Source organism: Adelges cooleyi, unplaced genomic scaffold, assembly GCF_023614345.1.
Source record: "Adelges cooleyi isolate 19-005CV unplaced genomic scaffold, UGA_ACOO_1.1 ACOO_flye_CR_arks_rails_tigmint_CR_PRNA_381, whole genome shotgun sequence".
NCBI classification, from domain to species: domain Eukaryota; kingdom Metazoa; phylum Arthropoda; class Insecta; order Hemiptera; family Adelgidae; genus Adelges; species Adelges cooleyi.
The window spans coordinates 675,327-703,278 of record NW_026096058.1 but is presented as its reverse complement, the minus strand read 5'-3'; the positions used below and the strand labels follow the sequence as shown (position 1 = coordinate 703,278).

General features: G+C 32.0%; 1 protein-coding gene across 1 annotated transcript; it reads right to left on the bottom strand.

The window, feature by feature from the left end:
• Positions 1 to 20,977: 20,977 nt before the first annotated feature.
• LOC126841458 (uncharacterized) lies at positions 20,978 to 27,657 on the bottom strand. Its single transcript, XM_050577953.1, has 3 exons — positions 27,529 to 27,657; positions 21,291 to 21,519; positions 20,978 to 21,196 (listed from the first exon to the last, which is right to left on the bottom strand). The coding sequence occupies exons 1-3, from the start codon at positions 27,600 to 27,602 to the stop codon at positions 20,978 to 20,980; spliced, it is 522 nt and encodes a 173-aa protein (XP_050433910.1). The 5' UTR covers positions 27,603 to 27,657.
• Positions 27,658 to 27,952: the final 295 nt, after the last annotated feature.

Here is a 27,952-nt window from a genome sequence, read left to right as displayed (position 1 = left end):
CTTTTCTATTGACCTTTTAAATGTTTTAACTATAAAATTTTTAGTATCTTGGTTGACTCTACCAATCTGTATGTAACATAATAACAAAATAGCAGCTGAATGTATACATATCTCATACAAGGAACACACCTGTCGCTAACATTAAAATCAAACGTGTTGGTTGACCTCGAGACCATCCTGTATCATATTATATAAGTGTATAAAAATTAAGACTAGTAAAACAATTAAGAGCAAACGCTATGACAATGATCTTAAAATATGTAAATGAAGCTCGGCGAAACTTATTTTATAAACTTATAGCGCTGTTCCAACGAGTGTAATTTGTGACACGTTAATTATACACAGGGCATATTTTTATCCTATCATATGGTAGTCACTATTTTTACGGCACTTAAAATACCCCGAAGGAGGTCGAATTTAGAAGTAATGGTAACAACTAGGAAATAAGAAAGAAGGCATATGTAATATATTAATTTTATTTATAATCTATACACTCCACGTTAGTAGCCATTACCCCGTCACCGTGTCTTACTCTTCGAGTACCAAACCCTTCATAAACTTCGCCACTCTTTAATAATACTTCCAAATTTAACCTACTGATAGCCGACTGGTCTCTATTAACTACTTACTCATCCACCTATCTAGCAAACGTAACTCCCCTGTCTTTTCTTCTTTCTGATTATGATCATTTTATTTCCGTAAATATTGAAGCAGCTAATAATTTAGCTCATCTAGAAAAAAAACCAACAATTTTTACACGGGAGAACTTTTTCTACACAGAGGCTGTCCAGGAACTCGTGTTAAGTACATTTCATCTGGACCTGTTACTGACCTCTTATCTTATCGACGCATTCGGTCCACTACTATTCGCACTCTCAAACTGACAAAAAAGAATGCTTATTGACTTCATCGACATCCAATTTAACAACGGCTATGCGCTTCGATTTTCTAACGATAAAAATATAATAACCTATGTTATTCACTCACTCTTTCATATCCCTCCTTATTCTGAAATTGTATACCCGGCCACTTATTTATGTATTGCATTTTTACAAACCCAAATTTAGCAATAACCTTATCTCGCACTACATCTCTTCGTGTTTCTGACTCACATCTGATTTTTATCGATGGTTCATCTTCCGACTTCTTTATGATAACCGCTATAATATTATTGTTTGTTGCTATCCGATAAGTGGCCTTCTAACAGGTCACTTCTTCTTGAGACACACCTTCCCCGGCCCGCAATTAACACCCAGTGCTACTAGTCGGTCCGCTGTCGTATGGGATCTCTTCGGGGCGAACCACTAAAGCCAAGGAACACCGGTTTGTTGCCATGAGCGACAGAATGGAAAATTTTAATCTAAAGCTACAAGAACGATTGTGTATGTGACATTGTGAATGTTTTAAAATTTAAGAAAAATGAAAGGGTCGATATTTAAATTCCATTTAGTGCCATTATTTTAATCCATTATTTTCATTGTAATTATCGATCAACTTGTTTGACGGCTGTAAATATATTCGTATTGGGCGCTTGCCCATTTAAAATAAATAAATTAATTAATTAAACAACTGCTGCCTTTGTTTGTTATTCTGTTTACTATGCCATTATATAAGACCTAGTGCTGCTCTTCGCGTACTTCCTTTCATTTGTTCATTTTTTAAATGAAAAATCCAAAACGTGTATGAGCAAGACCTTTAGCATCAATAAATCTATTATTATTATGAAGTCAGGTGTAACTTAAATGTCAAAACAAAATCTATACAATTGTTCTGAACAGACGACCAATTGGGCACGAGAAAAAAAAATACATAGTTGAAACTATTCTAAATAATTTATTCTATTCTAGTTTTCCAAAACAAAAATTTAAGTTTTAATTTAGGCCTTTACTGTCATGACCCTCTCTTATTATAAAGTAAGGTTCAGGTTATGAGACCTTACACATTTCTAGAATAGTAGGTCTATTCTATGCTAGTTAACCTTATGCATCATAGATAGGTAAGTACTATAAAATAAATTTCACGAATTTTACTCAATAATATTAAATTAGTTTACTCCTCGAGACTAGACATAATATATTTTTATAGTTTTGCTAATGAATATTATATTGCACACATTGTATTAATTGTATTAATTATGTGTAAAGTAATTTGTACACAATATATTTCCATAATAAAAAAATCCATTATGTTAATAAGACATCATAATATAAACATTTATAAATAAATAAATTAGAAAGTTTTAATTAAAATACCTAACAAACATAATGCCTTTTCTTGTTTCACATTTAGCTAACCCTAATAATAATATTATTCAGTCGCCAGCCTGTGACTTCACTCAAACCCTTGATGTTTTTTATTTCCACGTGCATGTGAATATTTAAATTATCCTTGTCGGGTTTTTTTATTTTAAGTACTCTTTACTCAAAGTAATCGTTAAACGGTTCATCTGAAGATTGTTAGTGTGTTGAAACTTCCTGTTGTTCACCCAATTCATTGCGAGGGGGGCCTTTGGTAGGCGAGTTGCTACAACATCAAAATAGATCATACACGTGTTTCATTCAAAGGGGTAACTAAACGGGACTAATCCCTTCAGTGCTGATTTGAGCCCTCCGATTCGGTCCTGACAATTTTTTGTTACAAGTACCACCTTACCTTATTAGTTAATAAGTAATTCGGTAAATATAATTTACAATGTTCATAAATATATACATGAACTTAGTCATTATAGTAAATTGTAGTCAACAAATTAATAATAGGTACTCAGAATAGTTTTTAAACTTTTAATTTTACATTTGTATGAGTATAATAGTAAATTGTGTTAAAATTATTGCGTTTTTCATTATTATGACAACGAGAAACCACAATATTTGAAAAAATGATCCAGATATTAATAAGAAACATTTTTTTTTTGTAGTGCTTAAGCAATTATTCAAAGCTCAACCATAGATTTTAAAAGGTAAATAGGTTAATAGCGTTTAATAGGCTAATAGACATACGACAATAGTGTGTAATAATGTGTATATAATATATATGTTTGTTGAACTAACCATCTAATAATTATTATTTTAAAGGATAACAGTTAATTTCGCGACAAGAAATTATAGGCCAACACAATTTCTTAATTAAAATCAAAATCCGACAGGAGGAAGGGGTTATCCCTTGTCTTCCTATCCGGACACGCCGCTGGGGTAAATGTGCATGTTAAATGAAAAGATTATACTTCGATTTGTTATTTTGATGATTTTTTGTAATATGTGTGTAAAAACATGCAATTAAAATTTAAAACTATAAATATTGACTATATTTCCATGAAAAAAAATTGCATTTACCCCATAACCCATTATTATTGTTTACTATCGTCCCACCTGACTATGTAATTTGTTGTACAGTATTTATATTATTTAATTATTATTATATATTAATTTTTTATTGTATTTTTTTTTTTGTACAGTACATACACACACGAGGTAGGCGTGAACCAAAAGGGTGCCAGATGACGTTTATTTAGATAATTATCGAAGCGGCCGTCGCTTCTTCGCGTTTTCTTAAACACTCGTGTTCGAGGTCGATGATCGAACAATTGTTTTTTTTTTTTTAAATATAAAGATAATAACGAAACACACGCATGTATACTGGTCCACCTGTCTTCGTTTGGCGTTTTTTTTTTTAGAGGTCCGGAGGCGACCTGACCTGGCCGACTGCCGTTCTCGCATCCGTTGTATAGGTCGGTGTTATTATTATTATTATTATACCTACCCTACAAAATATACGCCACTCATTTGTACTTACCATACTAACACACTCATACATAATAATAGACACCATATGGATACTTCGTACGAGTTCGTGATGTTAATAATATAATCCTTTAGCGGTGGCGGTGGCGGCTTTTCCTCTCGCAGTCATTATCCTTAAACTCTCGCTGCTAAGATGATTTTATATATATATTTCTATATAGGTATACTAAATAATAATATTAGTCACTACTATTTACTACTACTACAGATGTGGAGGGCGGGCGAGTTCTCGCCGTGTACACTATGTATATAAGTTATACTATATCCGAGCAACAGGTGTCCGGTGGCATCCGGCGGCAACAATCATTAAAACACACACACATACAAAATGCAATATTGTTTTTTTTTTTGTAAGGGTACCCTTAATACACGGTATACTATACGTTAAAAAAAAAAAATTAATGTCACTGGACATCTTGATTATCTAGACCCGAATATTATAATCGTTGTCTACTTAAAATTATCAGATTTTCTATTCTTGCGCGTATTTCAATTGCATGTTACGCGGGCCAGAAAGTGGTAATTAATTGGACGCAAACACCAATAGTTATTATTCTCGCTGAAAAAAAAATTATTTAAGTACATTATAGTAGTATACAATTAACAGGATTAGAAATAGTTGATGTAATAATGTGATCGACGTACCCCGTCCAAGTACATTATAATATTATCTCAATTCCAAATTGGTGTCACATTTTTGTAAACTAATTATAAATTAGTTGGAAAAAAATTAATCGTACGATGAGATGTGCAAAGAACCGTCAGGTGTTTATTGTGAGATAAGTGGATTTTAGTTGGACAAAGGGGTAAGTTCTGAAGGAGTTAGGACAGACAACAGATGTTGTGAAGCCGGTCAGGCTCAAATGTATAAAAATGGATGACCAACATTAATTCAGAATATTGGTATAAAAATAAAGAAGGATAATTAAAATTGTAAACATTTTCTTTTTGAGAAACTTGAAACAAAATGTAACTACATATTATGCCCTATTCGTTTACAATTCTTCACAGTCCACTTCAACCTTATACAAACATTTATAAATTTTAAATAAAATACAAAAATAGATTACTGAATTAAAGCCTATTAAAACAAATACTGATAACGCCGGATTTAAACATTTTAATTTGTTGTTAATCAACCAGTCAACATTATTAATGGGCTATTGATTATTTAAGAAGTTAATTAAATATTTTGACTAACTTATGAAACTTTTGAAAATAAAACTAACAAAATTGTAAACAATTGGTAATTTTAAAATTGTAATGTTTAGTTTAAATTTATAATTTGTACACTAGAAACTTAACATCTTTACAACAAGCAATGAAACTGTATATGTTTTTCCAAAAATGCAATTATATTATATTTATGTATAAGTGTTGAATATATATATATATATATTTATGGTTATAAAAATATGTTTAAAGCGAAAACTTTAATGGCTAATGGCTAATGTACTCGACTGAGGGTACTCTTTGTTCAGAACTGTTCGCAGAAAAAAATAAACCGATATAATAGCTTCTTTAAAAAGTATTTCTTAAATTATGACTATGTACATAATGTTGTTGCAGTCGTTAAAAAAAAGTGATAGTTTATCTATTATCGTTTACAATTCATACGTCATACCTAAGCTATTCTAATTACATGGTGACTGGTGTAACACATCATTTTTTTTTAAACGTCGATAATAATTTATTGGATGGTACTATCTCCTTACGACCAAACTGCATGGCCTCTCTCAACATTGACCTCAACACCCCATTGCCTTTATAGGTGTCATACCTGTCACATGGCAAAGGACGAGGGGTTGGGGTAACTCATTTTATTTTTAATTCTTGATTCTTCTAGTAAGTATAGTAAATAATATTGTAAATAATTATACATATATCATCCATAGGCCTGTATGCACACATACATACATAATATTTTATATGACACAATTTTTTTATTTCGCAGTAAAACTCATAATTGATGGTAAATTATTTTTAAATTTCCTTCAATTAAGATTTTCACTAGTCTTTTGTTTAATATGGTGAAAAATTGATGAAGCTTGTTTTTTTTTTTTAGAAAACTTTGCATGCGTATAAGATTTAACCTTAATTCTAGACCTTGATCCCTATACAGTATAGTAATGTTATGCGATTCATAGAGTAGATAAGACTTATTGATATTTGAAATAATTTTTTATACCGAATAACAAATTCGATTTTTTTAACAGCCATAAACTAGTTAAGAAGACTGATTACTCTAATAAATCTAATACGGATATGTATAGCTTTTTTTAATTGACATTCATTACACTGTGTCTTAATGAATAAAATAGCACATTCAAATGTATCGCTTGAAAGAAAAATCATAAAATTTGTTTGCACTTAGTATACTTACATAACATAAACAACTGGAACAAGTGCAAAAAAATGTATTATTTTTTTCAAGCAATAAAATTGAATGTGCTTTGATATTCATTAAGACACTTTTATTTTCAATAAGCTCTAAGCATAATCGAGTTTATGAATTAAAAATGTATAAAATCACTTATTAAACCTCTTAATATTGTCACTATGTCGTTGGGTTATTTCACAAAAATTAAATAAAAATCGATATACCAATATAAAATGTTTAAAAGAAATGTGTAGGTACACGTGCATTGTAAGTGCATCCAAAATAATTTGCTTACTTTAAAATATAATGTCATTAACTCCTAATGCAACCAACAGCCCCCGTAAAGTACAAGAAACAATATCATAGTATTATTACAACAATTTTGTTGTAATTATTTTTTTGCAGTTGTATGCAGGTGGTCAGTTAAGTGCTGACATTGCCGAGTCCAATTTCAGAGACTTTGCACGTCCAGTGTAACTGCACTGTGTAATTACACCCGTGACATTACATTTTCTGAAATTACAGAAAAAAAACGTTACAAACATAAGCCGGTAAAAATGACCAAAACCGAAATTATTAGCATTTTTTGTTAACATAATAGGTATACCACAATATACTACTACTATGATAATATTTTAACTGCATATTATTCGTGGATCCACAAATATGTATTGATTGGACCGGCCATGTAATACGTTAAAATAGAAATAATCTGAGTTTTTTTAATATATATATACAATTATTTGTCTGGCCGTATAATGTCGTAACCTCTTATGACGTCATCATAGTTTAAAATTAATAATTTAAAATAATTACAGATACTATTTCATTTCTGACACAGACGCCTACTATTTGCAAATAGTTTGTGCGTCAATTGCATTAATACTTATTAATTAGGGTTGTCAGCTATATTTTTGTAACTTGTTAAAGGATATTATGCAAATTTGCTATCGACATTAACTATGAAAATTATCCCACCAAAAACGTGTTTTTACATTGTAGACAATGTATGATTTCTCGTTCAACATGTTTAATAAAATAATAATTAATGGTGTGTCTTCATTTTGTTCGAGCGGGGGGGGGGGGAAATCTAGATGTATGGCATTTCTTTTATTCCAAGACGGGTTTACCAGTCGTGTGACCTATGGCAGATTTATTATAGTAATATTATAATATTATAAAAATATACCTAATACAATTTAAATATTTGTATACATTTTTTTTTTTCTTTTTAATGACCACCCATAAATTATACAACTAGATTCGTGTCATGGCTTCTTAGCTATAGTAGGCACAAAGATGATTGTCTTCCGAATTTTTTTACCAGCTTCTTGTGCGTACGAACGGCGAAAGAACACACGGAAGACACTTGTCAGCGGTGGCAGGATTTGCACGCACACAAGACGGCGTATATCAGAAAGGATCTATACTCGCGTGAAATCTCCCTTCGAGGCACGATAATCTCGTTATTATGCTAACATCAACAGGTTTTTTTTTTGTCTCCTTAATGTTTTTGTCTCGACTACCGCCGTTATGGCCGCCGCAGTCGCCGACAAAGCAGAAACTGCGGTCTTCGAAAACCCAACGTCTTGCGTTCGTTTATTGGTGAAATATAACCAGAGACTGTGTTAAGGCGATTCAATAAACACAAAAAAAAAAAAAAATAGAGACACACAAAGAAGGAGAGAGAGAGAGAGAGCTTTTGGTTTTTTTTAATGACCGGTCATTACGACGGTGTAGGGTTACACACAAACGCGCTAAATTAATTCATAGATTTTTTTTAATGTTGACCCACCGCCCCCGGCTCCAGTCAGGTTGTTTCTTATGGTTTTGGTTTTTATAATGTCGTTTTTACGACAGCGCTTAACCAAACAGGGTTATGAAATTTCAAAAAAAAAAAAAAATACTCTCCAGTTGAGAGCGGATTCTGTTTTCTAATTTAAGAGGTTTTTTTTTACGATTGACGAACAATAAAAATAGGGTAATGAAGAAATAAAATCATAATACTCATTTTAGGCTTACCCGGCTGTGGATTAAAACTAACGAGCATCGTTGGGTTTTTATCTGTGTGATAGATTTTGTTTTATTTCTTTCATCGTCGCTGTTTTTTTTTTAATGTTGTCGAAATTAGGTTATTACCATATCTATATATTATGTATAGTCACAGAGTCGAGTCTTTTCAATCGGTTAACGGTTATTAACCATACATCGGTCACCGTCTGTCGATAATCTTCAAAACCCACAAGATTGAATCGTTCGGTTTTTTCAAAATTTGGTAGAAAAATTATAATACAAACTTCAAAATGTTAACAAAAAATACATGGAATGTTTGTTCAAAAACGAGTGCGTCTTTACCACTTTCAAAACTGACCTAAATTTTGTTTAAGGACATCCGTTACTACCTTTTTGTTTTTTTATATATATCTATAGTGTACCAGTTCAAAAAGAAAAAAAAACCAACTATTATCTGATTTTCAAACAATAAATCTATTTATTTTGTTGACCTTTTTTAGGCCCAAATGTCATGTTTATCGATTGCTTTGAAAAGCTATATTAAACCTAATTTGTGATAACATTGATAAAGGTAGTATTGGTTTTAACTAAATATTTTTAAATTCTAGTTTGAAAGTGTTAAATTATTAATATTTCTCCCATATTAAAAACTTATACTAGAAATTATTGTTTTAACGTTGGTCCACTTGCTAATTCATAGACATTAATAAATAAACGCGGATGTCCTAAAGATTATAAGTTAACGGTATTGAGGTATTTGTTAGGAAAAAAAAACCCAATATAATTAAGCTGTAGTAGACGACAGTATCTAAATCCAATCACCGTTAATTTATTTAAAAGAAACAATGTTTAACCTTTAGAGGGCAAAAGTATACCTACATTAATATTTGTCAACAATAAAATATATTTAATAAAGGCCTCTTTTCAAATTGTTTATTAAAATAACTAAATAATAAAAATTAAATTTTCTTATCGCGGTATTTGTCACCTAATCAAAATTGTTAAACCTGAATTATATATTATGTTACATACTACTGATATCTTATGAAGCTGCATGTTAAATTCTGAATGACCACTGTTGATAATATTTCATTATCGATGGGTATAGTCGAAAAAATACGTCGTCATGAATTTATCACTAACTTAACGACCCGCCTTTGACCTTAAGTGCGTGCTATGTGTAAAATGCCATAAAAAAGTCATTGATCTCAGAGTATGCACAATCATTGCGAATAAGTCGATTATATGAATCATCGGTGACATTATATATTAATATTAGATGGTTTTCTAAGCGTGTTAAATTTGGGGAGAAATCATTCTAACTGAATTAAGCGAACGGGCGCGATTTTGTGGCTGTCTTTAGTTTCATACAGGAACCTAAGAAATGGTAAAAGTCTAAAATATATTTTAGCTCAGGTGAACTGAGTCAGGTCTCAGTCCACTGATCTTTACCGAAAAGATGAATGTCAAATTTTAAACTGTTTATACATATAAAATATGTTCAGGGTTTGTTTTTAGATTATTGCAATAAGAGAGGTAATTTTTCTTCTGATCATTTCGCCTATTTTTAAATACAGTTTAACGTTGAGAACAGTTAGTATTAAAAGTTTGAAACACATTATTTAGAAAAAAAAACATACATTTTGTTAAAAAACTAATGTTGTGATGTAAAAACAAATTATTTTGGAACCAGGTGCACCTACACTTGGCTTTAAAGTCAATTCCAAACTGGAATACTCTAACATGTGGAATAGGTAAGTTTTTTCTATGCAAAATAACACCTTCTAATCACATTCTAACTGGACTTAGCTGTTGACGATACGGTGGTATGGACCGTGCGCTGTGTGGCCAATGACACTAATTGCGAACGCATCAACCGACCGGTGTATGTTACACAATTATAATCCAAGTGTGCGTCCGTATTCGTGTAGGTTATAACTTATATTATAGGTTTACCTACCGCCATTGGAACGGCACGCGAGCAGCAGCCTGTATAATATATGGCAACAGAACAATATCTCAAGCGGTAGGTAACTAACCGGAAGCTTTGGTAAACTGTACGTACACACTGTACAGCGTTAACCAACATATAATGATGGTCAGGGCTCGGATAACACAGCTAAACCGTCGCTGGCGGTAAAGTAGGTATACCGACGACGTCTTTTGATACATGATTGATCGGGTCCGTGTGTATCCAGTTTTTTTTTTTTTTACAACCGCCACCGGACTCTATACTAGGGCCTTAGGGAAAGGACCAGCGCGACCTTCTTAGGATATATAGTTTTTCGATGCTAATCGTACGGGGCCAAAGGCGACTAATTTGCCCGAATCGAGGTTGTCCGATAGATTAACGCAAAAATGCAAAACAACAACAGCCGCGCAGTGGTCAAAGATATTTTATCATTTTTTTTTTTTCAAATCCCTTTCACCCCACCCCGCCCTCGTCGACGTCGAGTATACTAGTTTTTTTTTTTTACAGTTGTGTGTATACCGTGTGTACACAGTGACCATTTTCGGAGGACCGCATTCCGCAGACGGTAAAGCAGCAACAGCAGCAGCAAGCACTATGACGTGACCGGGATAGTAGAAAAACAAAGAACTGGCAAAAAAAAAAAAAATGTAGAATTTTTTAACCTTCATTACTGGAATTTGATAAGGAATCCGAAAAATGCCGAACGCCGGCCTCGAGAAGACGAACTGCAGATGACTAATAGAACAAAATGTAAGCATGCCGGCTAGTATGTTTGATTTTTCGACTGGCGAAGATCATATTTTAAGTATACCAATAATTCGTATCGATAAATCCAGTTTTTCCGGAGGTCTTGGCGCACTTTCCACTTTCTTCCTGTAAAAAAAAATTGACCTTATCCAAAACAGCAAAGGCTCGCGATTTTATCAAACGAAAAATATCGGTTAACCACGTATATCGATTTAACGACCGACGGGCGTTCGCTGGCCCGTTACTTGATACTTAATCAAACTAACTTGAGAAACTTTAATGAACGGAGTGCCAAAAACAGTGGCAAACGCCATTTATAGACTATTAGTCAATTAGTGGTTAAACACGTCATTATTTTGAACTTTCATTGTTGAACAACGTACAAAGTTGCACTTACCCTGAAATCATGTTAAACAAATTCCGGTTCGCTGTTGGTAAATCCACTCAGCGTTTCAATTATTAATGATATTGCAACTTTCTGTACTTACGCTGTAGTATAACACCCTAATTTTTTCTAGTAATATTACATCTAATGAAATCTATTAGAGTAAAAAAAAAAAACTGGGATCTGTCTGGTTTCACTCTTGACCTCTCTTGAGTCCGCGATTACCCTAAATCAATGTCTGTGCTACCGCCCTAATAAATCGTTTCTTTAAAAAAAAAAGAAAAATGTAAATGTATAATCCTAAATCTTTTGCGTTTATAAAAAAATATTTACAAGGTTATTGAACGTTGTTAAAATTAAAAATATATTAAAATCCCACTCACTCAACCTTGGAATTAAAAGTAAATTATGTGTAATCCAAAATATTTCACTGTATATTATTTTTTACACTTAGCTGAACGTCATAAGAAAAATAATATCATTTATTTTTGTATACATACAGAACCGAGCTATTCAAATTTAAATATAACGTACTTATTTTTATTTTATTTTCAGACACCAGTGTTTAGTTTGTAAGTATCTAGGAACTATATTACATAATATACTTATAATAGTGTCCAAATTTGATAGATTTTAAGTTTTAACAGTTAACTTTGTTAAGATGGTGCTAAAAATAATGTATAATATTTTTTTTATTCGTCTAACTATACTGATTATACTATTATTACACTTTTTAGTTTTTAATTTGAGTAAAACTAAAAACCGTACACGTTAAGCGTTATTCTACCCAGGGGAAAGCCCAATGCGTCGTTTTAAGCGTCTTTAATCCTCTTAAATGCAATTATCAACACCCCTTCATTGGACATTGACAAACGACGTTTTTCCCTTTTATTTGGTTCTTTGAACTCGGGGCTTCCCTATCATTTTCATTACTCTTAACATCTTCCAGTTATTGCATTCATCCATCTTTCCTTCGTTCAGCGCGCATCTAACTTGCACCATCACAATATCTACTGCTCTCAATGAACGCAACTCTATCTGCCATAGCAATAATATAGTTTCAAAATTTGTTTTAATATTATTTCATTTACAAGTGATAATACCTAATAATAAATTTAATGTCTCGATATTATTGAAATTCTCAACATATCAGAGGCCAACAAAGTTATGGAACATTTTTATATAAGTATAATTTAATAAATGTTATAATAAAGCCTAAACAAATAATTTCAATAAATAAGCACTGCTAAAATAAAAGTTCTATTTAGAATTTAAAATTGACAAAAAAGTAAAGTTAAAGTTCATTTAATTGTAAAATTATTTTGGACATTTTTCAAATAAGAGGACTTATTTTAAGAGTTTTTATAGAAGAAAAAAAAAAAGAAAAAAATCTACTAAGACTTGAATTTTTACGTTTAAACACAAAACTCAACCAGAACTTTTTTTATAATAAAAAAAGTCTACAATTTCTTTTTAAATTAAAACTTAAATTCAGTCCATGCAAAATTGTACATTATTTTTTTGACAGTAAATCCAATGTTAGTTGAAACACAAACGTTTCAATAAGATTTTGTACATACTGAAATCATATATATTTATAAATAATTTTAACTTCGACGCAGACCTTAGAAGCTATTTTTTTTACAATGATGTGTGTTTTAGTGTCTGACTACGATATCTGCTGTATCTGTTGATATGAACATGTCTTATGACTGTCGACAAATCTTCACGTGTATTAAATCTTAGATTGATGTCACCAATAAATTATAAAAAAATAAAATATTATTGTCGCCTTTTTATTTATTTAGATTTTATCATCTATATTTACGCGAGTACATTGAAGGGTTTTCTTCAAAATGATTTTTTATCACATTTAGTTACAATAAGTCCCGAAGACATGCAGCCTAACCTAACCTTTTCCTAGTTCACATTTTTCAACGTTATTTTAGTATTTTGAATATGTACTGAAATCAATACGACTTTTTATTTTGTTACCATACTTAAAAATGTTCTCATTTTACTATTCGATTGCGGTATTACACCTGGCATTATGTCACTTTGAGATTGGATAAAATGTATTTTATATCGTTCTAATTATTCGATCGATTTGAATATATATATATTATAAAAGAGTTAGACAATTGTTTTCCAATTTTGATTGAATGGAAATTTTCACAAAAACCCCCAGTCGATATCAACGGGAAAAACGTCTAAGACGTCTGAACGCGTCGTAAGACAAACGGTTCTTAATCATTTCAACATGGGATCGCGTGAGCGCCTCGACAGACATGCAACGAATGATTGGCATGTTCAGACACCGGTTGTCCATGTGCGATACCGTTCGGACAATGTTAATAGTCCAATTATATGAAAAACAAGTCTGCCGAGATTATAAATCGTGTACAAGTAATTCAATAGTAATATCTTAAGCAAAATAAATCGCCACCGGTGATGATTAATTATTATTCCACCGTCGGCGTGTTATTTCGACACGTCTAGTCCGCCGCACGATGGACCGGTTCTTTCCGCGGTTACCACACACACACACACACACACAAGACGGTATAGTTTCCCTTTCGTTTCTTTGTGTCTACTGTCTATACACTTAGACATGTTTGTGTACATGTTATAATGATTGTCGTCGGTTACCGGTTCGGAATTTGGCACCGACGGAAGCAAGCAGGGCCGCGCCCCGAAGGAGAAAACTGAAAATGTCGTCACTGCCCGCCCCTTCTTTTCATACACCGCAAACCCCTTTGCATTGGCAAAGGCACGGTGTAGAGATAATATGTATATTATATGTATGTATAGTTCTCTGACCGTCTAGACGGATCGATATTATTTTGTGTGTGTGTGTGTGTGTGTGTACACGTACGGAGTGGTGCGCCGAGGGGTGTTTTCATCCCCCTTGTTTTATTCGTTATCACGTGGGCCAACAAGTCTGGGGAGAGGAATCGAAAGCTGAAAACCCTAGGAGCGAGATTGCCGGGACGAAACTCTTAACTGTTAAGATATTACTGTTAAATTTGGGGAGTACCTTTAATTGCCTAGTATAGTTACTGTTAAATTACACGTTGTCGCGAGAACATCCTTGTTAATTGAGAGATTTATATCTACGGGCATCCGCTACCCATTCAAATTTATAAATGTCTCGAAGAAATACCATACTAAGATGTGGTAACATGTAATATGCTACACGTACATTAGTCACTTAGGTGTACTACTTATTATGCCATTAGGGAATTGTTGTTTTGGATATTGATAGTCAAAGTACCATAATTGTTCAGTTCATAAATCAGTATCATCAATAAAATGAAACCGTCGAATGGACGTACACGCAATGATTATAACATATAATACATACAGTCAATAAACCTATTATACTAAATTATTGTGCACAATCTATAAGGGCAAGGTATAATTGCTTTATATTTCACCAAATACTTCTGCCAAAACTTTGTAAATTTAAGTGGAATATGAACAGCAACACATATTTTTGTCTAAATTAATAAGTCGTGTAGATTATTATTTCTATGTAAAAAATTAATTAAATGAAAATCTAACTATTTTAAAAATGTTTTGGGTTGTTGGCGATCACAACACACACAAGCCAACCGTTGAAACTCTACTACTCCTATCTCCATTAACTGAATAAAAGGGTTGATCAGCATGAGCACATTAATCTAAGCCCGTACAGTCGTTTATACTTGGGCGTATAGTGTAACACCGCACAATGTACAAAATGTTCTTTTTTAACTTTGATACGAAACAGATAAGGTATATTTTTAGAATGATGAACTTTAATTTTTTAATTAAATATCTTATAGCCCTACTCATTTCTAGGAATGTTTAGGGTGTTCTTTGAGATTTTGAAAGGGGAAGGGAGTACATTTTTAAAATATGTAGCCTTTTTAAGTATTTTTCTGGTATGACTTCTGATCTATAGACATGTTATACAAACAAATCGCTTAAGAGTGGGTTAGGGTTAGGTTTTCCGTTTTACCGTGGGTCCCAATACAAAAATAAAAAAAACACATCATACATTTCGAATAATAAATAAATAAATCGTTGTAAACACTTAACACAATGCATTCTCTAACAAACACAATTTAAATAATACCAAACAAGCTGACAATATTGAAAATATTTATCAATTTGCGTATAAACCCAAAATATGATAAAATACATCTTTTAATTCTGATTTTTCTTAATATAATTAGACTTTGTCTAACTCGTCTAGCTATTTTTCGGACCTTTCAGTAAAACTGCATGAACTTTCGGGTCTTATAACATAATTATCTAGATAACTGAAATTTGATTCAACGCTATGTACATATTCATTTTCCAATACCTCTTATCCGTTATCACATTATTAAAACGAAAAAATAATGAGGCTTGAAGGTCATAACGTCATATTGTTCAGTATACATACGGGTCGTTTATTGTAATAATGATACTCAATAAACTCAAAATGTTAAAATATACATATTTTTGTTTAATGGAGTCAAATTTAGTCATATTTTTCATTATAAAAGAGAAGCAACTCCAATAAATACAAAAATAGAAAACACTAAATGAATACTTGTACCTATTGTTTTTAATACACATTAATTTACAAAAAACTCGTCATTTCAAAATTCAATTACAAGGAGATAATTCAATTTTACAATAAACGACATATATATATATATATATGAACATATATATTTCATATTTCATATATATATATATATATATATATATATATATATATGAAATAATACAGTGAAGTCGCTAGAACACTTTAATGCATTTTTAAAACTATTCTAACTGTTCATTTATTATTATTCACGCACTATGCATTGCGCGTACAAAATTATTAAAAAAATGTTACATAAAAACTATAAATACAATTATCTAACCTGGGTTGTGTACAGAGTCTGGTTTAGAATTTTTGATGCCCCGGCCAAAAGACAAAAATCAGCCTATTATTATTGTAATATAAATAAAAATTAAAAGGATTAAATTTAGTAGATGGGCCCCTGATCCGCATGGGCGCTGGACAAATACCCATAATGTCCTTGCGTAAATAAGGCCCTGGTTGTGTACATTCATATAAAAAAATGGTTAAAAAATACAATGAACATTTTGTTGGAATTCAAATATTAATCAACTTACCCGGGTTCATTGCATTCAAAACACATAAATTATGATCTTCAAATATATTGAATCAGTTTAACTACCTATGCTGTACGGCCTTTATAAAAAAAAAAACAAATATCTTCTAAGATATTGACTGGGTCATAGTTAATCAATCACTCAGTACTCCGGTCCACCAGAGAAGGACCTGCGCAGAAACCTAAACGCGGCTGCGCGTTAGACCATACGAAAACTGGTTTAGATAGAATTACATTTTTCAGTTTTGTTTTTAAAAAATGAAGTAACTAAAAATAATTTTTAAAATTGTGTCACCATCGATGCTTTGTAGATAGTACAAAAAATTCAAAACGTTTTTTTTTTTTTTGCAAAACTTAAATCGGTGTATTCTTAAGAACGCATACTGTTCGAAGGAGAAACATATTATTATGTCATTGTACAAAAATAGAGCCTGTATGCGTTACGCAAAGTCTTTGTCGTGTCAATATAAGTTATATAAGTTTACAAATTATAGTCAAGTTTTATTGAAAATTGCCTATACAATGCGCCTGTTAATAAATGTTTCTGCAGAGGCACCTTAACGGAATGTCCAAGGCGGGACCGGAAACGATGATTAATTATTTTTGGATTCAAGAAACGTTTTTGGGTGTGCGGCGGTGGAGAAGAAAACCGGACCGAACAAAAGTAAACACTGTCATATTTTTGTTGCTAATTTAATATGTATACATATATATTATATATTACATATATTTATATGTTAGTAGGTACGTCAAAGCGCGCGCAAACACACAAAGACGCGGAAACAAAGAAGAGTACAACGTTCCCGCCAAAAAAAAGCCAACGAATTGACTCACTCGGTAAAAAATGATAATGAAGTTTGAACGTTTGACACTTACTTTTTTCTCCCGCCAAAATCACCGGCTATGACCACCGCCGTATACACGTGATGTCTTAGGTTCGTAGGACCGTAGGCTCGTCTCGGAGGACAATACCGTGTACATTAACCACTTTTATTATTATTATTTTGGATGGCTGATGAGAAAAAAAGTCGCGGGCACACGTGTACACGAAACACAACCCAAGGTCGGGTACGGCGATGGCAGCACACGAGTTCAAGGCTCAATACTTATGTGCTGGATATGTGTGTCGTCACAACGGCAACAACCGCGACCTCGTTTCGACACGGTATTCTATATTATTATTGTGTTTCATCCGTGTTATGAGCGATATCAATCAATTAATATTTGATTGAAAACAAAAATAAAATCCGTTTATACTTGTAATCAATTATTGTATGTATCTGCCAGTACTCAGGCTCGAAAAAAAAAACCCCCATAGATTTACCATTAAACATGTCCAATGATTGGTTATTTGTAAGGCATTCTTAGATAGGTTAGTTTAAACACGTTTAAGAGCAGTTATAAACGTATAAAAAAATGATAAAAATCTAGTGCCATAAGACGTGGTTTCTAAAAACTTTTCAAAAATCAACCTTATCAAAATTTGCATAAAATTCTTTCTGGAACTTAATTTGGTATACTTTCCCGTCGAAACAGCTCAGTTGATAATTCCACAGAAAAGTGTATCTGTGTTGTCAAAAAATGTCTACTTGACTCCTTCAAAAACAAGCGGTGTGGGGTCCTCTTAATTACTATTTACTTATATTTTGGAAAACGGTACAATAACATAAAGAGTACATACAAGTTCTAAAAGAAAAATATTCGACTTTAAATCTGGCATGTGAATTATTATTGCCAAAGTCTTATCCAGATAGCTTTAACGGATTCGACTCTGTATCCTGCTATTATTTTCCACCAAATTTTTTTTTCTTAAAATTTAGATTTGAATACATGGAATAATTGAAAAAAAAATTAAGGTTTTTGTACTTAACATTTAATTTTTAAACCGTTTAAATTTGAATAGATCAATTAATAAATTACACTGCACAATTATATACACACTGCCGTGTACTGGATGATGATGATGATGATAAATGATGATTATTCTTATTATTATGTAAAATACACAAGAAGCAATGTTATTGTTTTTTGTAATTGCGACTGGTAAAGCACGAGCATCGCAAGGACATCAACGTGTCGGTCACTTTGTCAGAGTCGTCGCATCTTACTAAGTGGGCTTGCCATTACGTCATTATAGGGAAGGACAGCAATATTGAATATGTACATAATTTCAAACGTTTTTTTTTTCGGACGTCTGAACATTTTATAACGCATTTGAATATTATAGAACAATGTTTTTGTTCACTTTAAAACTTTCCAATTGCAGACGGATGGTTCTAAATCTACATATTGTACTGATTTTCTTTAGTATAAAGTATATACTTGTACACATAGTAACAAGTTTTTTCAATTAAACTGGCCAAACGGACGACTCAATAGAGTATCAAAGAAACATCTGAGCAACTGAGCAGTTTTAGTGTAAAGGTACATGTAAAGCGGTTATAATTTAATCTAAATTTGTATACAAGCGATTTTCTATACAACATGTTTATGCAAAATTAAAAACCTAACAACAGTGATTTATAATCACTTTTAAAAATGAATAAAAATTTAGATAAAAACCTAGGGTTAAAAAGGTACATCTCTTAAGACTTGTTTTTTTTAATAAAAATACAGCATCGTTTTAAGTGTTGGAAAAAATATTAAGTTAGGTACAATACTGAATTCCCTTTGTTATGTTAATCTATGAGTAACGAGTATACTTACTATAACTTCATATCAATTTTATTGAAAAACTGTTTATCTTTGCTTAGCTGGCGTAGCTTCCTTCTATGTTTGAAATTTAACGTAATAAGAGTAAACGGTTTTTAAAGATAATGTTTGCTTTTTATCACTTTTTATACATAGGCATATAAGTATATGTTAAATATTAAAAGTATGATCCAGGAAATCCATTATCGGGCAATAAAAATTAGTTATGTTTCTCAAATCTTCATTTTAAAAACAATGCATTTTTGATTGACGCAAAAAGTAAATTCTTTTGTTGTCGTTTTTTATTTTTTAAATATTTTTGCTGGCAATTTTAAAATCCTTTGAGACGTGCAATCTAATACTTTGACCGTCTTTTTCTTTAAACATTTGATTGGTTGTAATGAATCCTGGAAGAACATGTGTTAAAATAAATAAAAATACCAATTATGAATAGCCTCGCATTATTTTACCGTCAAATTGTTACTAAGTTGTTTTAATTGTTTTCGAATAGCAGACTTTTTTTCCAATCCGATCACTTTGACCCTCTTCTTGACGATAGCTGTTGTGTGATTTTCATTAACACTACAATATGAATCGCTCATTATTCACAAATTATTTCTAAAATTTGATATTCAAATGTTATTAAAAAGATTATACAATATGACGTTTTATTGGTTTTTTATTATTATGGTTTAGTTGCCAAGTAAGAATGACAGCTGATAAAATATAATTTCCTAATATAATTTTTGCCAAATTATATTTGTAAGACTAGAAAAATTAATGTTCTTTGAATTAAATTAGTTTAATTTTGCGAAATTATGTTTAATCAATAGCTTGAATTTAAAGCAGTTGATGTAAAACTGTCCAATATAATTTTTAAACACTATTTGACTGGCCTAACTATACATTTTTTAGTTGGAGTGACAAATTAAATAGCTCGGCCATCTGAATGCTTAGTTAAAGCAACTATACATTTGTGTTTCCTGGATACGTCCACTTCTAAGGGTTGAACTATTAGTTAAATCATTTTCAGGTCTATCCATGTTGTCAAATGATAATATTGTCATGGCGTGACAATATAAATAAATGCGAAAATGATCAAACTAACTTAACATTTAATTGGCCTAACTATTTATTTATTTTAACCAAGTATACATTTTTTTGTGTCCCTGTTTGAACTATAATATTTTCGCATAATGGTTAATTATAAACCAAGTTAGTATTACAATACCTACGTTCATGATTTGCAAACGAATTGCAATAACGAAAAATATATATATCTAAGTCAGCCATGTTGGTATATATATATTAATCTCTATCAGGGAGGTAAAGATCTCTCCTCCAGATTCATCTCAGATTCCGATTTGTCAGCACCGACGTAAAACTGTTGAGAACCGTTCAGTCGTGTAAATTTGTACTTTTTTTGTCTTATTAGTACATACAAATTGCAGTTGTATTTTTTGTACGCATCATAAAATTCGAATTTAATCTTACAAAGTGTTTTGCACGCAAACAAAAAAATTATAATATTTAACGCTGATGTTTGTTTTAATAAAAAGTTGCACGTTTGCAATTTTTTATGTATTCGTACAACTAAGACGGGGAAAATGATTACTCAAAATAATACATTTAATTACAAATTACTCAAGCAAACTTAACACTGTTTACCTTTACATACAATATATAGAAACCGTTTGTTTCTTACGATTTGTAAACCATGTACAGCAATAATGGAAACAAAATAAGTCAGTCGGTGTCGCGTTTTTAACTTGTATTTATATATTATGTAATTAATGGGGAAAAAACATGCACACAAGGTTTAATAACCGAAGGCGCCTATTTGGTCGGCCACACGCGCTTCCACCAACCCTTTGCCGTGTCGCTATCAGAGTCCTGTTGTGACGTGGCAGCAGCGTTAGAAGAAGAGTCTGTGTGGCGCATGGGAAGCGTCCAACGTTTCCAAATACTGTCATTGGCCGCTTCCGCGTTTGCATCCGGAACGCTTGGAATCTCAGCGGGCGCCTTAGTAGACCTCATGCGGTTCTTAACGCTCTTCTAAACAAACATTGTATGTGGGTGGAAAACATTGGGTCCAATGCGATTAACTACTAGTTGTATGACGTGTTTCCAAGTTGGACGAAGGACTTACGAACAATTTTGTAACTTTAGACGGATTTGTAGAATCTTGAGCGCTTTCCGCCGCACTGTTTCTACCAGTTCTGTCCGCGGTACTCGAACCGGCCAACTTGGTATGATTCCAGTTGCTCGACAGTTTCCTGTTTAAAGCGTGCGCAAGCGTGTTGGACGTCAACGAATGGCCCGGATCGTTCATTTCGATGTCGAGTACCTGAGTGTCATTCTCGTCGGTAACGTCCATCCTGCAAGTTAAATATCATCACACAAAAAACAATAAACAAATTGCGAACAGGGCCGTCTAGCATAACACAGAGGAATCCTAATTAAGTATATTCCGATGCAGAAATAACAAACTGCCATCGCCCATTTCATTCAATTGCATTTCAGTCCAAAAACCATGTCTATAGTATAGTAAGCACGAGGCACTCGGCCCCAAATGTGTCTCAGAGTACTTCCGGTATCTGGCCACCGTCCATTTTCCTTTGGGCGTTCTTTTGAATAAAAATGACCCGAATACCGTCTAGACAACTTTACTATTTTAAGCGCGGCGTATGAAATACTGGCGCGAATTCTAGTCCGGCGCCATTTCCTCAGCCTCCCAACACTCTTTAAATACACTTAGAACCGAAATAGATTTTGAAACAACTATTTCTTACGTCCTTGTGAACATAGGCGAAACGATAATTGTCACTTGCTGTCTATTCGGTGATCCGAACCACCTTTGTGTGCATTAAAATAAACGTCAATGTTTTCTTTGTGAAAAAGCACCTATACAATATGACAATCTTCGAGAAAATATCATACATGAACAACTTTATTTTGAAAAAACAAACAGACAGAGTTGCCTTGCGACACAGTTTATCGATCAATACCACGTACATAGTTAACAGAAATTAATTTTAAAAACAATAAAACAGAATGAAATAAAATGTTATATTTTATAAAATAAAATAAAACATAAAAATTTACAATTAAAGACAATTATAGTTATTATTATAGATATTCGATTGGAAATGTCATCGTAAATCGTATAGGCGGGATTTTCATCTTAAGATATCGAGTTAGAGGCGGCATAGATTTAATTCCATTGTAACATACAAGAGAGGTACCGCAGCACAGTGGCTAGAATCCGAAAAAGGCGATGAAAAATCGATTTTTCAAAATGGCCTAAAGAGACCTAAATTGTTTATTAGTTATTAACTAGTTAAGTACCGTAGTATATAAAATTACCCAGTTTTAATTTATAATATTTTTTTTTTTTGCTACTCTAACTGCTGGGTTAAACGTTTTAATTAAATTAAATTTAATTAGTTATATTTTTATTATTTTAATAAAATTAACTTAAATAAGTTAATTTTATTAGTTTAATAATGCATAGTAAAGATATAAAATCTACTTGAACCCTAAACCATAAAAATTATACACTTCTTGCGTACACGTGTTACGACAACGATGTTGTCATCTTCAGCGCTAACAACAGACTAATGTATGTTTAAATTATTTATAAATCACAAAATCCTTTCGCCTAAGTCACTTTTAATGCTAATATACCCCAAAAACATATAATTTGATATTTTTTTATGTTTTTTAATCAAAAGTTTAGAATTATATTGTTTTTGATCGCTTTTTTTGGATTCTAGACCATTGAGGGTGGTGCTTGCTGTTTGAGGAAAATTTAGTTTTGGTACATAGCTAGTAGAGAATTACAAAGTCGATAAAATAGTTAAAGAATAAGTCGGTGTTGAACTTATACAAAATAAATTATGTTTTGTGTATTCCTTTAAATTCGATACAGTGAACTACATATTAATGTAACCCTTCGGTCCTTTTTGTTTGGTGGTTTTTTCGACAGTCACGTCGTACGTGTCGACTGTCGACTTATGGTCATTATTTGACCGATCAAGTATAAAACGGACGTTCTCTATAATATATACCTACTTCCCGTACAAGTATATAGACTATTCACAATTATCTCCATGATGTAACTAGATAATATTTGTATGCAACGAATAATCGCTCGACTATCGTTTATAGTACAACAAAGCAACGATTGCACGACCTTGACAAAAATCGAATAGATCTATTCCATGTCTAGTCGGTTCTTGTTTTTTTTTTTATGCTTGGAAAATTAACAGTCTAATCGATGTACACTTCTGCTTTGGCATGATATGACAGCGTTGGAGGGACACTGTACAACAATATTAGATACAGAGCATAGCTGTTGTAATTTGATTGCCATTAGAACTATGGTCAATGTTGTAGTAACATGTCACTATGTCATAAATGCAATATTATATACCAAGGGCGTGGAAATCGAAACTTAATAATTATCATCATCGTCTAAAGTAAGAAATGGGAGCAAATAAAAGAGTTATTCCAATAATTTTAGTAACAGTACTTTACTATAAATCGGTTAAAATGTTATTGTGTTATTTGTTGTTTCAGGTTATTCTCATAGACATATTAACAAAGGCGGATCTAATTTATCGGCGCCCTTTGACTAACAAATTACAAGCGCCCCTACAAATGTCAGAAATCCGACAATGCATGTACACACAACAACAGTTACGTTTCATTTGTTATTGTTCCAGCAAAACGCTCCGACCTGCTAATAAAAAATATTTACAATAGGTATTTAGTTTTGCTCTAGTGATTTTAATTATGACAAACTCAAAACTTAACTCGGATAGATTAATTGCAATAAGAACAGGCCAAGCACAAATGACGTTCACCACTCAAACGTGGAAAAAAAGAGTTAAACGTTAGAAGAAGTCCAAAATGATCGTTTCTACAATAAACGTTTGAAAATTTCACAATTTTTTTAAGTTTCCAAAAAAGAATCAATTTTTTCCTGGCCATAAGTTATCTCTTTCTTTATAAAAAAAATGTGTAACCTGTTGATTTTTGTAGATAATAAAATATTTAGTATTTTTTAATTAGTAGACACATAAATACAAAACTAAATTATCACTAGGTGCTTTTTGCGCGATCAGTGATTTGTATGTTTGTAATATTGTTGAAATGTACATTTTACAATTATTAAACAAATTTGACTTGATCCTTTTTGTTTTTTACTGCAAATAGTTGCACTTTGACATTATCTGACGGTCTAACGGGCCGTAGTATTTTTCTGGCGTACTATCGAAAAGCACAATTTTGGACTTGACCGCGTCGTACATGAACGGGAAGGGGGGGAGGGGGTCGATAAGCATAAGTTCCACTCCTTATGTTGTGTGACGGTCGTTTCAGAGCGTTATTCCGCAGTAGTCTCGTTCGATTAGACATATTCGATTATAATTGTTTGATAATAAAAAAAAAACAACACGTGTCCCGTGTCTAGACGCATATAATTATATAAGCGGTTGCTAAAACGCAAAAGTTTTTTTTTTAATTTTTTTATTATCCCGACGTCCCCCTCTCCGGATCCGGTGCTCACACGCTTACACGTCGGTCGTCTATGTTATATTATAACGTCTAATATGATGTGTCCAAGGAACTTTAGAGGTACGCACACACGCACGCACACGCACAGGGCAAGTGCGTCTGAAAAAAAAATCGGTAACAATATGAACGAATAATAAATGATAAAAATATGCGTGTGAGAACGAAGGTCTTTGGATGTCGGACGACCGTGAACCTCTCCGGCCGGTGTCCTTAAAAGTGTGCGTGCGCCGTGTAGACATACATATACAACAGTATAGTGGCACGGCTTTCATTGTCAAGTTCACGTTAAATAATACCCGCGGCGTAGCGCCTGTGCGAATTAGTCGTTGTAAAAGAAACAACAACAAACAACAGCTAAGCATACCGAAGTAAACATCTTAACTGTATAATATACCGGCAACATAACACTGCAGGCGTGGGCGGCCTACCGTGGTCTCTTGGGGTGCGGGTAGTGCTTTCAAAAAAAAAACAAAAATTCCCTCATTGTGCTGCTGTTTCCTAACTGTGCCCCGACAAACCCACTTAAAAGGCTTTTAAAATTTGTTTTTATTCAGATACGGCTTCCGCGGCTATATGTCATTACAGCTAGCCGCACAAATAAAATTATTTTTACTAGTACTAAATTAATAATTTCTTAACTATGTACAATAATATGTCATGTTACCTGTATTTTTGTGTATAATTGACGGCCAATACTACTGGTACGCAGTCTAGTAAAACCACGTTTAAGACTTCAGTACCCGTTTAACAATTTAGGTATACGATTAAGCTAAATTAAACAATAACAAGTTGATACATTAAGCATGCATATTTAATAAGTTAAGCCGTAATATTATGTTTCCTGATTGAATATCGAGAAATACACATTTTTTTAAACAAAATTATAACGAAAATTTTACTTAGCAACCCTTTAATCAACCGATATCGATTATCGATACATGTCATCAAGTTCTTATATCTACTATCTTGATACCATCTATCTTGTAAATATATTTAGTTGTATATGTATCAATAAGGAGTGTCCTCTGAATATGTGCAATCTTTCTATCAAATTATATATTATTGATTTTGATACTTTCGAGTATGTATTATAAATTACAGTTTATTAGGCTCATTGGTTGGGAAATAAAAAAAAAATGTGAAAATAAAATACATTATTTTATATATACTACTAAAAAGAAATATATATATATATATATATATCAACCAAGGGCATTTTTATTTAAAGTTTAAGCGATTAACAGTCTTTAAAAATGCATATCAAAGAGAATATACACAGTTTCTAAGTAAATATACGTAATATACAAAACATGTGTGAGGTTCTAATCCAATCATAGTAGCCCCGTTCTTAATCTAATTAGACTAAGTCGAATGTCTATAAATATATACAAATTACAATCTAATTTCATTGGGTAAACGCATTATAACCATATAACATTTTTCTATGATTAAAAACTGTTCATTTATTTTGCATTACCCTATTTTTATCCAATTATACCCAACTGACTCTAAAATATAACTGATCTTGCATTATAGTACACATTACATTTTAATATATATTACAACTTTGAATTGTCTCTCTATTTAATTTTAAATAACCATTCTGAAATAATATTAAATAAATTTAACCAAATAAAAACATAGTCGTCTAAATTTTAATAATTTATTTCTTATAGAAAACAACTGCGGAAAATGCGCACAGTTTTAATTTGTTAATCCGAATTAAGCCAACCGTGTGTTTATAAATTTACATTAGTTGCTTCCCATGTTTATAATTCACATATTATACAAGCATGATGTACATTTCTATACTTGCATGTATTTTTTTTATACTTAGAAGTCATATTTTATTAAAATGCATAATACATAAACAGCATAATTATTGAAGGAAATGTGAAAGCTTTATTCACATAGGTAATTGTTATAGGAATCATTAAATATGTAACAAAAACCTAAAATTTCAACTGCAAAACTTTACATATAATTACAATTTACACTGAAACGAGTAAACAATCAAATTATATCCTATATTTTAATTTATACGGCTAAACTAATTAATGTTACAATCTGGATAATTGTATTCGAGACTTTAGACCTGGTTGGCGCCAAGTGCGTGACCGGAAAATTTCCCGTGCCGTGGTTCAATTTGCAACAATTCAGCGTGGGTTCGATAAACAATATATGTATACAACAATTAATTTTAATAAACCAGTTAAACGCAATATATAGCTATATTCATCGGATTACGAGTCATTAAAAACAATTAATGGTAGATATAAGTTACACTAATTAGAACTGTCAAGAAAATTGTTGTCACCTAAAAAATCTAGTACTAGTATTCGTCGTGTAAAATCACTTATCTGAATGTTAGTACTGTCGCCAGTAACCTGCTCCTTGCACAATAATACATAATAATTAAGTGATTAATTTAAGTATTGTTTAATTAATTAAGTATTGTTAAAATGACACCCCAGGTTTTTCTAGATTTTATCTAACAACAATAAACAAATGTAATTACAATTTTAAAATAGTTGACCGTTTAAACCACTTGAGGTAAAGTCGTTAACTATATATATTATAACTATTACATATACTTTTATCTCCTACAACTATAATGAAAATGTATTAAAACATGAGTAATTTTTAATTTGTTATCAGTGATAGTAAATTATGCTGTTCGACAACTGTTATGAAAGTAAAATACTCGATTATAGTTCATGACATTTTGATATAAAATGAAAATTCTTGTCAATACAAACAATCGTAAAGTGTCTCGGAAGTAAAATGAAAATTTCACTCATAATTACACGTAGCCGGTCACGGTAAATTCATCGACTTGCCCGGCCTTGACCTTGAGTGTCTTAAAATTGTTTTCTAGCATGACCCAGATTGGATTGCGTGTCTCGTTTGATCATTTCTAAATTCACTCTACCACTCTCCCGCCGCACAATCTACACATAAGGGCCAGTACAAAGTTCAACCGTCGAAAATATTAATCAAAAGCGGATTTATTTTCACACATGGGTGAATATAAATCATTCGGCTCAAGTTCACGCTCGGTATATTGTATTGTATCGTTAAATCGTATTATTCATACATATGTACGTCATATTATACACTGACAAACGCACGAATTCAGCGAGAGCGAGTAAGACGGTACGTGACCGAAACGTACAACAAATTATAGTAAGGCTCGACGGCGACAGATGAAAAAAGTAAAAAAAAAAAAAA